We start from the raw sequence: 15,168 nt of genomic DNA on the forward strand, positions 1-15,168 counted from the left end.
TGGGATGAATTTTTGATCTGTAGCGACTTTTCAAAAAGAATTACCCAAATATTATACTAAAAAATACTCAAAAATTGATTAAGAAATTGCATCGTATATTTTTGTGAAAATAAAGAATTTTGAAATAAAACACCAACAAACATAATGTATTGAGAAAATGCACAAGAAATTTTATTGTAGATCGAGTACGATAATTGAACATAGAAAGAATTGAACAAATTTTAATAAATAATATCAACTTAATTAATAGCTGAATATGTATTTATTTGAATCAAAATATTAACTACAGTAAGTCATTAGTATAAATACCATATAAACAAAGTTTGGCTTATCATTGAACAAATTAAATACCAACAAACTTTAAAAAATATATATTAAACACTGCAGTTATAGCCCCGTTTTTGAAGCTTTTAAAAGTGATGCATAACAAACAATAATAGAATAAATTTCATTCCAAAAATAACAGACTGTAACCTTTTCTTTTGGAACGTCTGCTACCAAAAAAAGCATGCTTGAGACAAAACAGGTATCTGGCAGACGTATTCATAAAATTATAGTTGTAAATTAAAAGAAAGATAAATTGTTATTAAAGGCTTCTTGAAATATTTAATGCAAACCTCTCTCGCAAGTTGTGGTTGAGCTTGCCAATAACTTTTCACATTCTTATGGTTATGATCAAATGTGAAAAAATTATTTTGTCATGTGAATCACAAATATTTTTTAACACATATTGATTTTTTATTCACATATATAAAACAAATCGTGATATGATATTTTATTTTTATTGTTATCTTGTTTACAATATTTATTTTTGGATAATTGATGAATTAAACAATTTTTATGAATACGAATGTATTAGCGTTTTTGATTAAAAAAAATATAAATAAATAATAATAGGCATAGTCAAATTTTGAATGAGAGCTCTTCGTTCTTTGTTTGCAATAAGTTATTATTTTTTTCAAATTACACAAATATTTGCCAGTTCCGGGTTTGGCACCAGGTTCAGGGTTTGGCACCAATGGTAATTAATTATGGTTCAATTTCTATTTTTTTTTTTTTTTTGATATTCTTCACAACGACACTTTTTTCAACATCAACAACAATTTTTTTATAAATACACATAATTCAGTTTTATTAAAAAATCTTTTAGAAATATTGAAAAATCGATATTATATGATCAAAAATTCAATTTTTCAATGAAAAATGAACCCATTAAGAGACAAAATGCAATTTTATATATTTGGTCCTGTGATTATATGCAATGAAAAATAAATGGAAATAAATTCAAAAAATGTTATAATAAACAAATGTGTTTGTGCTCGATGTGATTATTTCCTGTTTTGACTGTATTGTTTTTTGGGTGTAGATTTCAATAGTCTTTTTGTCACAATCTTGAAAATAATCATTGACATGTGAAATACATCACAGCTATAACAGTAGCTTATGCACAAGATGAAAGAAAGATGAAGATATCTTTGTACGGTATTGTTTCTTCTCAGTGATCATTTGAAACCAATCACAACAAAACTTCACACAAAAATTATCAACATCCAAAATATTATTTCAATAACAATTACCCACATATCTTTCAAACAGTCCAAAGTGAGTTATTCATTTTGAACACTAACTTTTGATATTGGTGATTGTCTGTTTTGATGAATGAATGATTCTGTCAAAATTCACAAAAATCAGATTTTTCATTATCACCTCTGAAAGATATGAGAATTTTTGATGAAAATGTTTCTTTTCACTGTTGTGTTTATTGATTCCCATTGAAAATGCGGGATGCCCAACTATTGTGATGGTTCCAAATTTGGGACGAAATTTTTGGTTTTTGAAAAATAATAAGGATTTGTTCACAACTTTTTCTGCAATTATTTCATAATAAATCTTCTGTAACAATGAAAAAAATTCAGAAAAATTCAAAAGTTGAGAAAAAAATTATAGGAAATATTGTGTGGAACAAAATTGGAAAAGGATAAAATTTTATCCCAATTTGTTTTGAACAGATACTCCTAAAATGGGCATGATCAAATCAGATTTTTGATTGAATCTTCTTATTTCCGATTTGACGATGAATAAAGAACTTTCGAGCGAATTCTACAAAGCATTTGGAGAGCATCCGCAGAATTATTTGTCCTTGCCATTTCCAGTTCAGCTTGGGTGTGCTTGTGTTTTTGTGCTTTTGTTGTTGTTGAAATGGTGTTTTGTGGATTGGAACCTGGACTTCGAAGAGAAACTTCGTTTTTGCCGGCATTTGCGTCGAAGCCTCGAAACGTGATTCTTGTGGACTGCTTCCTCGAAGCGGTGTTTTCGAAAAACAGAGTTAAAGATGCATCATGTGATTGCGCAATTGATTGCCGCGGTGCTTTGGAAAAGGAGTATTTTGAAAGAGCGTTGGGATTGGTGCAGAGGCATTTTCCGCACAAAAAACTTGGGGCTTCATTCAAAATATACACACGAAATAAAATGCCGATGGTTTCGAATTTGATTTCATTATTTTTGTTATTATTGATGAAGTTTTATCTTTGGCATTTTTTTTTTTTTTTTTTTGAAATGTCTGTTAGGAAAAGATGGAGATTTCGAAAGAGCTTTTGCTGTTGGCAGCGATTTTGACAGTGCTGGAAGTTAATTCGCTGGCAGCTTCTATTTGTTCGATAAAGGAGATGCTGCTGAGTGCAATGGTATGTGTTTATTGTTTCATTCTATTCTTTCTTTATTTGTTAAAAAAATAATTTTTTTATAAATATTTTTGTGAATCATTGGGTGAATTTTATTGTTTGATATTAAAATTTGCACAACCTCAAATTTTGACTGAAGCCAAGATCTCGCCAAGGCGAAGGGGTTGCTGCGTATTTGAGCGCGCTTTTTGTAGGGTGCCAGAATGTTGTTGTGCATCTTCCGTCATTTGATTCATCGCGAAGCGAAACTCGCATCCGCTTGTTTACCCGCTCACCGAGAATATTGTTCGCTGTGGAGGGCAAAGCAAATGTGAGGAATCGAAGGCGGAGGATTCGTGTGGGGCAGTGTTGAGCGGCGGTGCAACTGGACGCAGCAGATGGCTGTTCCGGATTGGAAAAGAGGCAGAGTTGGAGAAGGACGAAGTTGAGAAGCTTCGAATTGTTCAATTTAGCGCAGAGCTTACGTTCCTTCTTGTTAAATATGTATGTTGGGGTTTTGAGAATAATTATGTGATTATTATTTTGTGATTATCAAACTTTTTTCTTTTCTATCTATCTTTCTTTTTATTTGTGTGTGTGTGTGTGTGTGTGTGTGTGTGTGTGTGTGATTTCATTTTTTTTTAAAATGCAAATGATGATTTTTGGTGTGTTATTCATTTATTTTTGTGAATATGTGTGGATGTGAAAATGAGTAGAACTTGCATGAGAAACATTACCCCAGGCTTCTGCTGAACGAGATGACGCACCCGGGCACGCTGACTGAGCAGAATACACAAAGAGAAGGAGGGATGGATGTGATATGGGAAGCGGTGGAGGAAATGAAGAAGAAAGTGAAAGGAGCAGAATTCTCAATAGAAGAGAAGGAAAAGAAAGGAAAAGAAGGAGATGAAAAGGGCTGTGTTGCAACGATTGGAGCAGTGAAGGCAGCGTATCCGTTGCTTGGAACACTGATTGATGAGCTTGTTGAGCAATATCTGGGGAAGGAACAAAAATTGCCATTGGAGTCTTCATCTGTTTTGTCTTCGTTGGATCTGATAAATCCGTTTGTCTACTGCATGAAGAACTGTGCAAGAGATGCGTGGCTGCCTGTGAGTGCATTGCCGTGGACTGGGGTTGAAAAGAATGGAAAAGCAGAAAAAGGGATTTGTTTGTGTGAATCGGTCAGATGTTGTGGCGGGAAGGAGTTTCATTGGCCGGGAATTCCGCAGAAGACTGAGAAGAAACAAGAAGAATGTGCTTTCTTCTTTCTGGAGGGGAGTTGCGTATACAAAGTGGAGGCTGTGAAGGATGGGGGCAATGGATGCAGCGTGGAAACGGCGGGGAAAGCGAGTTCGGAAGGAAAAGAACGGAGTTCCTCGAGTTGTGGTTCAGAAAATGAGGTGTTCCCTCTTTCGTCTGGGATTTGTGTTGCACCGCTTTCACTGGTTGAGATTGTTTCGAAAAAGATGACAGAATTTTCTGAATGGAATCAGAAACTGACAGATTTTTCTTCTGCTTCTGCTTCTGCTTCTGCTTCTGCTTCTGCTTCTGCTTCTGCTTCTGCTTCTGCTCCTTCGGGTTCTTCGGGTTCTTCCACTTTTCATTCGCTCGTTTATTCTCTGTGCCAAACATTCACAAAGGATGAGCCTGATCTCAAGTCGGTCAAAACAGATGCCACTGCTCTTTTAGGTATGATTGAGAGGATTCTACCTGCTGAGCGCCAAAAGCGAGGCTTTTTTGATTCGCTGAGGGAATTGCGTGCGGCTGTGAATACGCTGCGCTTGCCTTCATGTGTGTGTGCGCGGGGAAACGATTGCAGCGGAAAAGAAGGCGAAAGAAAAGCCGAGAAGGAAGAGAAGGAAGAGAAGGAAGAGAAGGAGAATGGCAAACAACAGGAAAGGGAAGCGATTAAGAAGGAATCGGAGTCGTTGGCCTTCTTGCTCCGCCCCATACCGCCTCCTTCTTTATTCCTCCCAGCTTCGCTTTTGACTTCTTCTGTTGATAATGAGAGCGTGTCTGTTGCGCAGTCGTCCTCAATTGAGTCAAGCGATCCGCCAAAAATTGCGCTTGTGACAGGAGCAGCTGGCTTTATTGGGTCTTGGGTGTGCCACAGACTTCTGATGAGCGGGGTTGCTGTGATTGCAGTTGACTCGCTGAATGATTTTTATTCATCGTCAATCAAGGAACATGCGATTGCAAGGCTGGAAGAAGTGGCTCGTGCGGTTGGAGGGAAGAGATGGAAAGAAGAGAGAGGAGGAGAAAAGAAAGAGGCAGGAAGTGAAGACAGCAACGGAACAGGGGTTATATCGCTTTTGACGAATTTTGTGTTCATTTACCACGATTTGCGAGACAAAGAAGGATTTCACGCGAAAATTGAAAAAGCATACAAATATGTCACTGGAGTGAAATGTCCTGTTTCAGAGGACAAAGCGAATGACAATAGCCAGATTCATTCAGAATCGAAAACGAAAGTGCGCATTCCGTATATTGTTCATCTGGCAGCGCGTGCTGGTGTTCGGTCGTCGATGCTGTATCCGGAGCTTTTCAGATCAGAAAATGTGTTGACGACACAAAATGTGTTTGAGCTGGCTGTGGGAGACTGGAGCGATGGGAAGAGAGGAGAAGGGTGGGGCACACAGAGCATTGTGTATGCCTCTTCAAGTTCTGTGTATGGAAAGATGAAAGACGGACTTTGTGCAGAGCATCTTTGCGTTGGGCCACCTGAATGCATATACGCGGATACAAAAGTGTGAAGAGATGTGTGAGTGAGAAAGTTGAATGCTTTTGTATATTTATTTGTGGTTGTAAGATAACTTGAGGATATTGTTGAGTCTTTTTTCATTTTTCATTTTTCATTTTTGCATTCTTCCTTCCTTGTTTCACAAAAGGTTGAAAACGAAAGGCAAGCCGCTGAATTTATATCGAAATTAACCCACACTCCCATGATATCAACAACAGCGCCTCCTTCTCCTCCCGTGTCCACATTCATTCCATCTTCAGTGCTTGCGCACTCGCCAATTCCACCTGTCTTCACAGGGCTCCGATTTTTCACTGTTGATGGCGAGGTGCTGGGCAGCTCGGCAATGGGGCGGATTGACATGGCGATTCCCTGCTTCACTCGGATGCTGCATTCAGAAGGGAAGGAGAAAGTGACGATGTATGGGGACGGGTCGTTCAGAAGGGATTATACGAATGTGAGGGACATTGTGGATGGAATATGCCTGAGCTTGGACAGAGCAGAGCGATTGAGGAGCCAGATGAGAAAAGAGAAAGAATTGGCGCTCTCGAAAGAAAGAAGTGCAGAAGAAGAGAAAAGCGAGAAAACGAGTTTGACTACGGGTTTGTCTGGCAGTTCGTCAGTTGCAGTGGAAGACTTGCTGAGAGTGTTCAATTTGGGAGAGGACCATTCGACTTCTGTGAGGCAGCTTATTGTTCAATTAGCGAAGGAAATGGGGATGTTCAGCAAGGAGACGATTTCAGCTATTAAAGAGAAAGTGAAGCACGAAGTGACTGAAGAAGAGTTTGCATTCATTTATTTGCTTGATTGTTGTTCATGAGAATATTTAATATTTGGGGAATGGGCATATATGTATATTCCCATTTGAATATCAAAAAATCTTTTTTTTTTTTTTTTTTTTTTTTTTTTTTTTTTTTTTTTTTTTTTTTTTTTTTTTTTTTTATTTTTTTGTGTTTTTGTTTCCTTTCATTCGGTGTTATTTCATCTGGGAAAACGAATGCACTGTATTTTTTTTTTTTTTTCATTTATGAAATGAATGTCTGATTTTTTAGTTTGCTGCAATATCTTCTCGAACGGGAATATGTTGCTTCTGTTACGCCGCCTCCAGGTGATATTCCGATCTGCATCACATCTCTCACGCGATCCCGTTCAGAGTTGCGTTATTCGCCAACTTTTTCAATGGATGAGAATTTGCATGCATGCGTTCATGATACGTTCAATGAAAAGGTGTATGAGAGTTCGATATTTGCTCACAGACAGACAAGTTGCAATTCGAAAGGAAAAGGGAGTGAATGGCTTAGTGCCAATAACTGTTCTCATTCTGGTGAAGAATGCACAGAGCTGTCTCTGCATCCATCTAATTGTTGCACGTTGAATTGTTTGTTGGCAACGCTTGCATCTCTTAAATCCTTCTTTTCCTCGCATCTCCTGAACCAAATTAACCTCTTTTTGTCCCTTCCTCTTCCGCAGCAGACAACGATCCTTTCTTCTTTCCTGCTGCGCTTTGGTCTGAACACGCACCAGGCTCATCCTTCGTCAAAGGAGCCCGCTTTCCTGCCAATTGCAGAGCTATCTGCTGTTGAAGAGCACGCATTGCTTGGATGGGATGGAAAGCGTGTTAAGGTTCTGGGAGAGGCTGGAAATGAGGCGGAGAAAGCTGAAGATGGACAGTTGAGCTATTCAAAGCAGCTGGAGAAGATTGGAAAGGGGAAAGCAAGAGGGTCATATGGAGGTGCAGGGTTGTTTTATTTGAATCCTTTGTTTGTTCCTGGAGAAGGGGAGGAAGAAGGGAAGAAGAGCGGGTCACAATCGGAGATCAGTTGCCCATCTACAAGAAAGAATGAGGATATGAACACAGAAAAATGTGAAAGTGTATTTGTGGACAAAGCACATCTTTTCACTCTGGGAGACTTTGTGTTTTTGGCATGTGTGTTTGAGCAAATGTGGGTTGAATGCAATGGGATTGAAGGTAACGTTGCTGGGGAAGCGAAGCAGGCGCTTCTCGAAATGGTGGTTGAAGCTTTCAATAGAATGCTTCAGCTTATTTATCAGGTTGCTAATAAATAATTCCTTCAAATGAAAGAACAGAAATTGACACACTCGTTAATTGGGTATTTATAACTCGAAATATCTATCTATTTATTTATTTTGACAATTAAAGTTTGAGAGATTTAGTTTCTGTTGATCTTTATTTTAATGTTTGCTTTTATATTTAAAGTTAAGCACAATCCTTTTGTTGGATTGCACAAACAATCAAGTTATGCCTGTCAAATTTGATTTTTTTCCCCTCCCCTTTTTAATCTGTCAATGGCAAATTGACAAACGAGTCAATTTTGCTTGTCATTTCTCATATATTTTTTTCAAAGGTTCTTTCCTTTAATTTCAAAAACTTGAATATGCTGTTTCATTAATGCAATATGAGGAACTTGTGAAGTTTTTTATTCTTGACAAATTTTGATTGGATTTGTCGCAAAGCGTCAGATGTGGAAATTGAATTGACACAATTTTTGAAATAGGGTGGTTTTTTTATCCGGACTTTTTTTATCCGGACAAAAATTTAAAATTAAAATATCTCAACAAATATTCAATATTAATTTAGGCATAAACATACAAAACGCGTACCAAAAATTTTCACTAAATAATAACAACGGAAGTTCTGTTTTATGATTCTGTTAATATTCACTTCGTAACATCTTGCGAAAAGTGATGTGAGTGAAAAAAGATCAAAAAATATTTTCGCAAAAAATTTATAAAAATTATTATGTTTATGGTTCAAATTCCGAGGAATCTTCTCCTGTTCCAACTCCAAAAGGATCTGAATCCTCGCTTTCTGATTTTAAAAGTTCTTCTTCAGTATCCTCTTCATCTCTAATTCCTAAAAGGTCATTTATATCAGGAATTTCTTCGTTTTCATCAACTTCATCATCATCAATTTCCAATTCAAATTCATCTTCAGATTGAAAATTTATTACTTTTTCGATGAATTCTCCGTAGGAAAGTGAACCTGATCTTTTAACAATGAACGTTGCAAGCACTCCAGGAATAAACCGCTCTCTCACTCCATATCTTGGAAAAAAAGATCGCAAATGTGCCCACATTCCTTCGATAGAGTTCGTATTGGCTTTTGTAACGGGGTCAACGTAATGACGTTTGTGGCAGACGGTTTGGTGGGTGTAACCAATTTCTCCTAAACAAGTGTATGCTTTCCACTCGTCGCTGATTATTGTTGTTCCTTCTTTGATTATATTTTTAATTATAGGGATTAATGTCTCTTTTTTCGATTAGGCACAATGACCACAAATTTTTTCCTAATTCTTCTTCACTTTTTCGTTCGACAGCTCCAAATATCCACATCTATTTTTTCAGCTTTCCTAATTCAAAAAATAGTTATTTTCACAACAAATAAATTAATATAAATGTTTTCAATATTAATATACGATGTTAAAACCTTTTTTGTATTTCCGTCTCCTCCATGCGGCTTCATCAATTTCTACTATTTTGCCTGCCCCTCCAATTTTTTCATTTCTGTAATTTAAGTGATTTCACGCAGTCGACCTTGCAACGCTTGTCCAGTACCCAATCGTCATTTGAGATACATTTAACATCATGCCAATTTGCCAATCTTTGATTTCAAGCCAAAACATCAAAAGAATCATCATCACAGTGGAAATAGGGGTATAAGTGTAACAAAATACCTCCTTCAATTTAACGATTTTTCACATAAAAATAAAAATGAAATAAATGACATAAAAAAGCAACACTTTTGGGTGGAGCAGTTTTTTGAGATATCAAAAAAATTTTTTATCTAAAAAATTTTTGTGATCAATCCCATAATAAAATTTTCATATTTATCTTTAGAGTTTTCAATGCGAATGCTTTTGAATTGAAGATCATACAGCATATTGATCAAAACAATTTATAAAAAGAAGCAAAATGTTTGTGTATTTTCTCCTTTTTTATCTCTTTTGAAACATATTTTTATTATGTTTTTATTTGTTGAAAGTTTCCATATGCTTCTTGTTCATTTTTTTTTAAACTGTTAGAATTAATTTCAATTGTATGAAAAAATGCTCTTTTTTGTATTATATGTTTATACTTTTGTTATACAGTGAAATTAACAGAATGCTCTTTAAAACGCAAAAAACAAAATAGAAAAGCTTTGTGGATCGAGAAAAATAATCTGACCATTTTCTAGGGTTTTTTATAAGCATTGGTCCAGGTAATGTTGAAATGATTAAAAGAAATGTGTCACATGAAAAATATTTACAGAATTTATGTTTTATTTTGTTATTTTAGCGCTTATATTGAACAATCAAAAAGAAATTTCTTTCTTGTTTTTTCGTTTAATTCCAATAAACAGAGCTTTAAAAAAATTATTGAATGAAAACTTTTACTAATTTATTATCGTTGGATAAATCTGTGAATATTTTTTATTGAGTTGATAAGATTAAAAATTCATGAATTTGATATCTTTTTTATTTTCTCGTAATAAAAGGTGCGTTTTCAATGACAAATAATTCATTGGTAGTTGATGGAGTTTTATCAAAACAGCGCTTGCGGAAGATGATTAATTTGCAACCAGTTTCAACTTTGTTAATGTGGAATTTTTTGTTCAAACAAAAATGAAGTATGTATTCGGTCTTCAAAATAAACCATGTGAATGGTGTTTCTGCTTTTGCTTCTGCTGTTTATCTGCTGATTGAAAAAGATGCATCTCCTCATCTGCTGATACCTTGCTATCGCTGGTACCTTCTTAAAACTTTTTCAGCAGTTGAATGACCAGCATTGTGTTAAAGAAATTGTTGAATATGCACAGTGTTCACTTTTCTCTCAGATCAACATCCAACAGTTTCAGCGCTTTTTTATAGTGGAAAACTTTGACTCTGCTCATGGAATGATGGAATACGAAATACTTCTACTGTGATGGCACATGTGCACCACTGACAAATTGCTTATGCGTCTGGGATGAAATTCTCGACTAGAGGATATTTTCTTTTGATGGCTCTGCATGAGAAGGTTTGACAGTGGCTGCAGGTGTCGAGAAGATGAACGAAGAAAGCAAGACGACAGTATCTGGTAATGAAATTGCTGCTGCTGTACTTGGAAAAATACTTGCATTAAAGAAGAGGAAGAAGAGAAAAAAAAAGAAGAAAAAGAGAAATTGGAAAAAGGATTATGAAATTTCGTCTGAAGAAACAAGAAAAAGAAATGAATAGAAATGAACCATCAAACTTGGAGTTATCAGCTGTTCCGCAATTCCACTCTTTTTATTGTTTTGGTTGTTGAGTCGCATTGTTGGAAATGATGCTGCTTCAATTAAAGAATGCATCATTTGCTCTGCAATTAGTGGCGGTGTTGCCATCGAAAAAGAAGAAAAAGATGAATCTAATACTATTCATCCAAAAATATGGAGGAAGGAAACATATCGCTGCACCATTATAGGAAGTTGAATTTGATGTCAATTTGATATTTTCAAATTGGCAATCATTAACCAGAAATTTTGTTGACTTGTTTTGTGGAGGATAATTGAATGTGAGAGAACCAGTAGAATCACCACCTGAATTTGAGATGCATTTGCATATGGAAAATTAGAATTGAAAATTTGTATTATCATGTCCAAAAGCAAAATATCAACAAGTTCCACACCAATCAGCTATTTTGCAATGCTCCACTCTGTTTTCTGAGAAGGTCCAATCAGAATTTGGTTGTGAATGGTTAACGAACGCTATTTTTCCATGAACAGCAGAATCGGTCTCGTATTAAAAATAGACAGTAAAGACATTAATAAAATATATATAAAACACAGTTCCACTTTATGGAAAAAATACATTGCATCAAAAATAGAAAGTGACGGCGCAATTTTAACATATAAATACACAAAAAAATATGTTTCAAAAGAGATAAAAAAGGAGAAAATACACAAACATTTTGCTTCTTTTTATAAATTGTTTTGATCAATATGCTGTATGATCTTCAATTCAAAAGCATTCGCATTGAAAACTCTAAAGATAAATATGAAAATTTTATTATGGGATTGATCACAAAAATTTTTTAGATAAAAAATTTTTTTGATATCTCAAAAAACTGCTCCACCCAAAAGTGTTGCTTTTTTATGTCATTTATTTCATTTTTATTTTTATGTGAAAAATCGTTAAATTGAAGGAGGTATTTTGTTACACTTATACCCCTATTTCCACTGTGATGATGATTCTTTTGATGTTTTGGCTTGAAATCAAAGATTGGCAAATTGGCATGATGTTAAATGTATCTCAAATGACGATTGGGTACTGGACAAGCGTTGCAAGGTCGACTGCGTGAAATCACTTAAATTACAGAAATGAAAAAATTGGAGGGGCAGGCAAAATAGTAGAAATTGATGAAGCCGCATGGAGGAGACGGAAATACAAAAAAGGTTTTAACATCGTATATTAATATTGAAAACATTTATATTAATTTATTTGTTGTGAAAATAACTATTTTTTGAATTAGGAAAGCTGAAAAAATAGATGTGGATATTTGGAGCTGTCGAACGAAAAAGTGAAGAAGAATTAGGAAAAAAATTTGTGGTCATTGTGCCTAATCGAAAAAAAGAGACATTAATCCCTATAATTAAAAATATAATCAAAGAAGGAACAACAATAATCAGCGACGAGTGGAAAGCATACACTTGTTTAGGAGAAATTGGTTACACCCACCAAACCGTCTGCCACAAACGTCATTACGTTGACCCCGTTACAAAAGCCAATACGAACTCTATCGAAGGAATGTGGGCACATTTGCGATCTTTTTTTCCAAGATATGGAGTGAGAGAGCGGTTTATTCCTGGAGTGCTTGCAACGTTCATTGTTAAAAGATCAGGTTCACTTTCCTACGGAGAATTCATCGAAAAAGTAATAAATTTTCAATCTGAAGATGAATTTGAATTGGAAATTGATGATGATGAAGTTGATGAAAACGAAGAAATTCCTGATATAAATGACCTTTTAGGAATTAGAGATGAAGAGGATACTGAAGAAGAACTTTTAAAATCAGAAAGCGAGGATTCAGATCCTTTTGGAGTTGGAACAGGAGAAGATTCCTCGGAATTTGAACCATAAACATAATAATTTTTATAAATTTTTTGCGAAAATATTTTTTGATCTTTTTTCACTCACATCACTTTTCGCAAGATGTTACGAAGTGAATATTAACAGAATCATAAAACAGAACTTCCGTTGTTATTATTTAGTGAAAATTTTTGGTACGCGTTTTGTATGTTTATGCCTAAATTAATATTGAATATTTGTTGAGATATTTTAATTTTAAATTTTTGTCCGGATAAAAAAAGTCCGGATAAAAAAACCACCCTATTTCAAAAATTGTGTCAATTCAATTTCCACATCTGACGCTTTGCGACAAATCCAATCAAAATTTGTCAAGAATAAAAAACTTCACAAGTTCCTCATATTGCATTAATGAAACAGCATATGTCAAAATTTTTTTGAAAAGTGACATCAGATCAAAAATTTGTCCCATGGAAGTTAATTTTTTATCAAACAGTTTCCATAATTCTTATGAAAAAAACAAACTTTCACAATAATGTTTGTTGGTTTATTGCAAATTTCTAGATGAGAAAAAATATTTTGTAGCAAAAAATTATATATTCTGTTTTGTGATCAAAATTCAAATAGCTGATAAACAATAAATATTCTTTTTCTTTTCTTTGTCCATGTTGGAATTACTGAGTTCAAAAATGCTCAAGGTATATCATGAATCAATTTTTATCGAAATTTAAGTATTCTGTTGATGTTTCTAATTTAAATTTGAACTGAAATTTGCAATGCATGGAACAAATAATTATATTTCATTCTCCAAATAGAGCTTCCACATGTTCAAGTGAGCTATGAAACAGGAGCTTTCAAGCAAATAAGCGATTTTTGTTGCAGCAGACGTTGTGCAATTTCTGGTAATTACTGCGCATTTGATTGAGAAGGAGCTGATTGGCGGCCAAACGAAGAAGCTGAAGAGATCAATGGCTGAAAGACAGATGAACAAAATGAATATCAACGAAAAGAAAATCGAAGACGAAGACAAAGCTTACAGCGCATCAATGAAAAAGGCAAAGGAAAACAAAAAGAAAAAAGACGGAATAAACACAGCAGCAGCAGAAGAAGAAGAAAAAGAAACAGAGGATGATCAGATATATGTGCCACTCAAGTCACTTTCGATATAAACTGTGCTGCGTTTGCAGAGGGAGTCCCAGATACATTCGGAAGATGCTTCGTCTTCAGGGGAAGAAAAAGGAATGCAAAATGACTCAAATGGAAATAACGAAGCTATTCTACCTGCAAGTTCTAATGGAATGGCTGCCTTCATCGCATTATCAGAAAAAATATAACAACGCACAGATGACGAATCCAAGAAAGCCGAAAATGTGGATGAAGCATCAAAGCGTTTAGCTCATTCCAATGAAATATTCTCAAATTACCAAATTTTTTCTGATCTGGTTGTGAATTTGGCACGACAACAGGCGAAAGAGTCGCCTGTTTTCAATCTGCTCTCTTTGATGACTGAAAGAGTGAGCAGAAATGAAGATGATGATATATTAAATATTGATCAATTAGAACAATCTAATCCATCTGAACAGATATCTTCTTCATCATCCTCTTCATTCTCTTCATCCTCCTCATCCTCCTCCTCATTGCAATCACCATCATCATCATAAAAAGATAAGTTCGTCATAAGAAATTAATCCAGCTTCTTCATCAACAAACATCCACACAGCACCAGATGACATTCGACCAACACCTTTGATTCCTTCTAATATGCTAATTTCTCACGCATTTTCATATGGCGCACATTTCGATCCAAAATATGAAATATCATTTGCTCATAATTTCATCTTTTTGGTATGGAGAAAAGGAGAAAACTTCACTGAAAGATTAATGTTTGTGAATGCTCAAATTTTCCATTCTTTTGAGAACGAACAAACAAGAGGCGACATCATCCATAGAGAAGAGACAACTGATAACGAGAACATTGAGCACACTGAGAACACAACAGCAGAAGACACTTCTTTTGATGAAGCAACAGGAAATGAAGGAAATAAAGGAAATCCATCAAATGAAAACAATGTGAGAGAAGGAAGTGCTTTGATTGCAGCTATTCGGAGAGAAGTTGAACAGAGAGGAGTGAGAAGCAATGCAAACACTCAGAATGACATTACTCACAATGCAGCAGGCAGCATACCAAATGTGACATACCACGTTCTATCAATACTTGCTCGCTCTGTGATTATGTTTACAGACATTTCTAATTTTGTTATTTCTTTGGAGATTATGAACAACACAAGCCAGTTGGTCACAACAAATTTGAAGGAGATTTGCCCTTTTTTCAATTCAGATTCAGATGAAGATTCAAATGCAACAACATCACTGACAACGACGATGGCAACATCATCATCAACTTATTCATCCACTTCTGCACATTCTCCTTCATCGTCATCTTCAATAGCAGACTTGTCATACAGCATTCCACAAGAAATATTCTCGTCAGCTGCAGATGTTGTGCATTTCTTCCTGTTTAGCTACTCCTCTTCATCCTCTTTCGAAGGAATGCCTCTTCTTTTCAATGGTTCAAATGCTCAAGAGACTCATTTCCTGCTATTTGAGGCGAGAAAAACAATGCTTCGAATTATGCAGTAGCAGACAAAACTGCTTGTGATGAGAAAAGATAAAATACTGAATGAGATGCAGATGCTGAATGAAGGGTTCAAATAAGTTGATTTGAGTG

The 15,168-nt window shown here is 35.3% G+C and overlaps 2 protein-coding genes across 2 annotated transcripts; both read left to right on the forward strand.

Moving 5' to 3' along the window:
• Positions 1 to 2,199: 2,199 nt before the first annotated feature.
• MONOS_17214 (putative NAD-dependent epimerase) lies at positions 2,200 to 7,796 on the forward strand (the record flags this gene model as incomplete). The annotated part of the gene is made up of 6 exons (XM_067870112.1): positions 2,200 to 2,478; positions 2,568 to 2,684; positions 2,925 to 3,164; positions 3,377 to 5,407; positions 5,549 to 6,180; positions 6,450 to 7,796. 6 exons carry the CDS (start codon positions 2,200 to 2,202, stop codon positions 7,462 to 7,464), a joined length of 4,314 nt encoding a protein of 1,437 aa, XP_067732611.1. The 3' UTR covers positions 7,465 to 7,796.
• Positions 7,797 to 14,201: 6,405 nt separating this feature from the next.
• MONOS_14948 (uncharacterized protein) lies at positions 14,202 to 15,080 on the forward strand (the record flags this gene model as incomplete). The annotated part of the gene is made up of 1 exon (XM_067867791.1): positions 14,202 to 15,080. One exon carries the CDS (start codon positions 14,202 to 14,204, stop codon positions 15,078 to 15,080), a length of 879 nt encoding a protein of 292 aa, XP_067732612.1.
• Between the last annotated feature and the right edge of the window lie 88 nt (positions 15,081 to 15,168).

This window comes from Monocercomonoides exilis, assembly GCF_001643675.1.
Source record: "Monocercomonoides exilis strain PA203 chromosome Unknown scaffold9-1957334, whole genome shotgun sequence".
Lineage (NCBI taxonomy): Eukaryota > Preaxostyla > Oxymonadida > Polymastigidae > Monocercomonoides > Monocercomonoides exilis.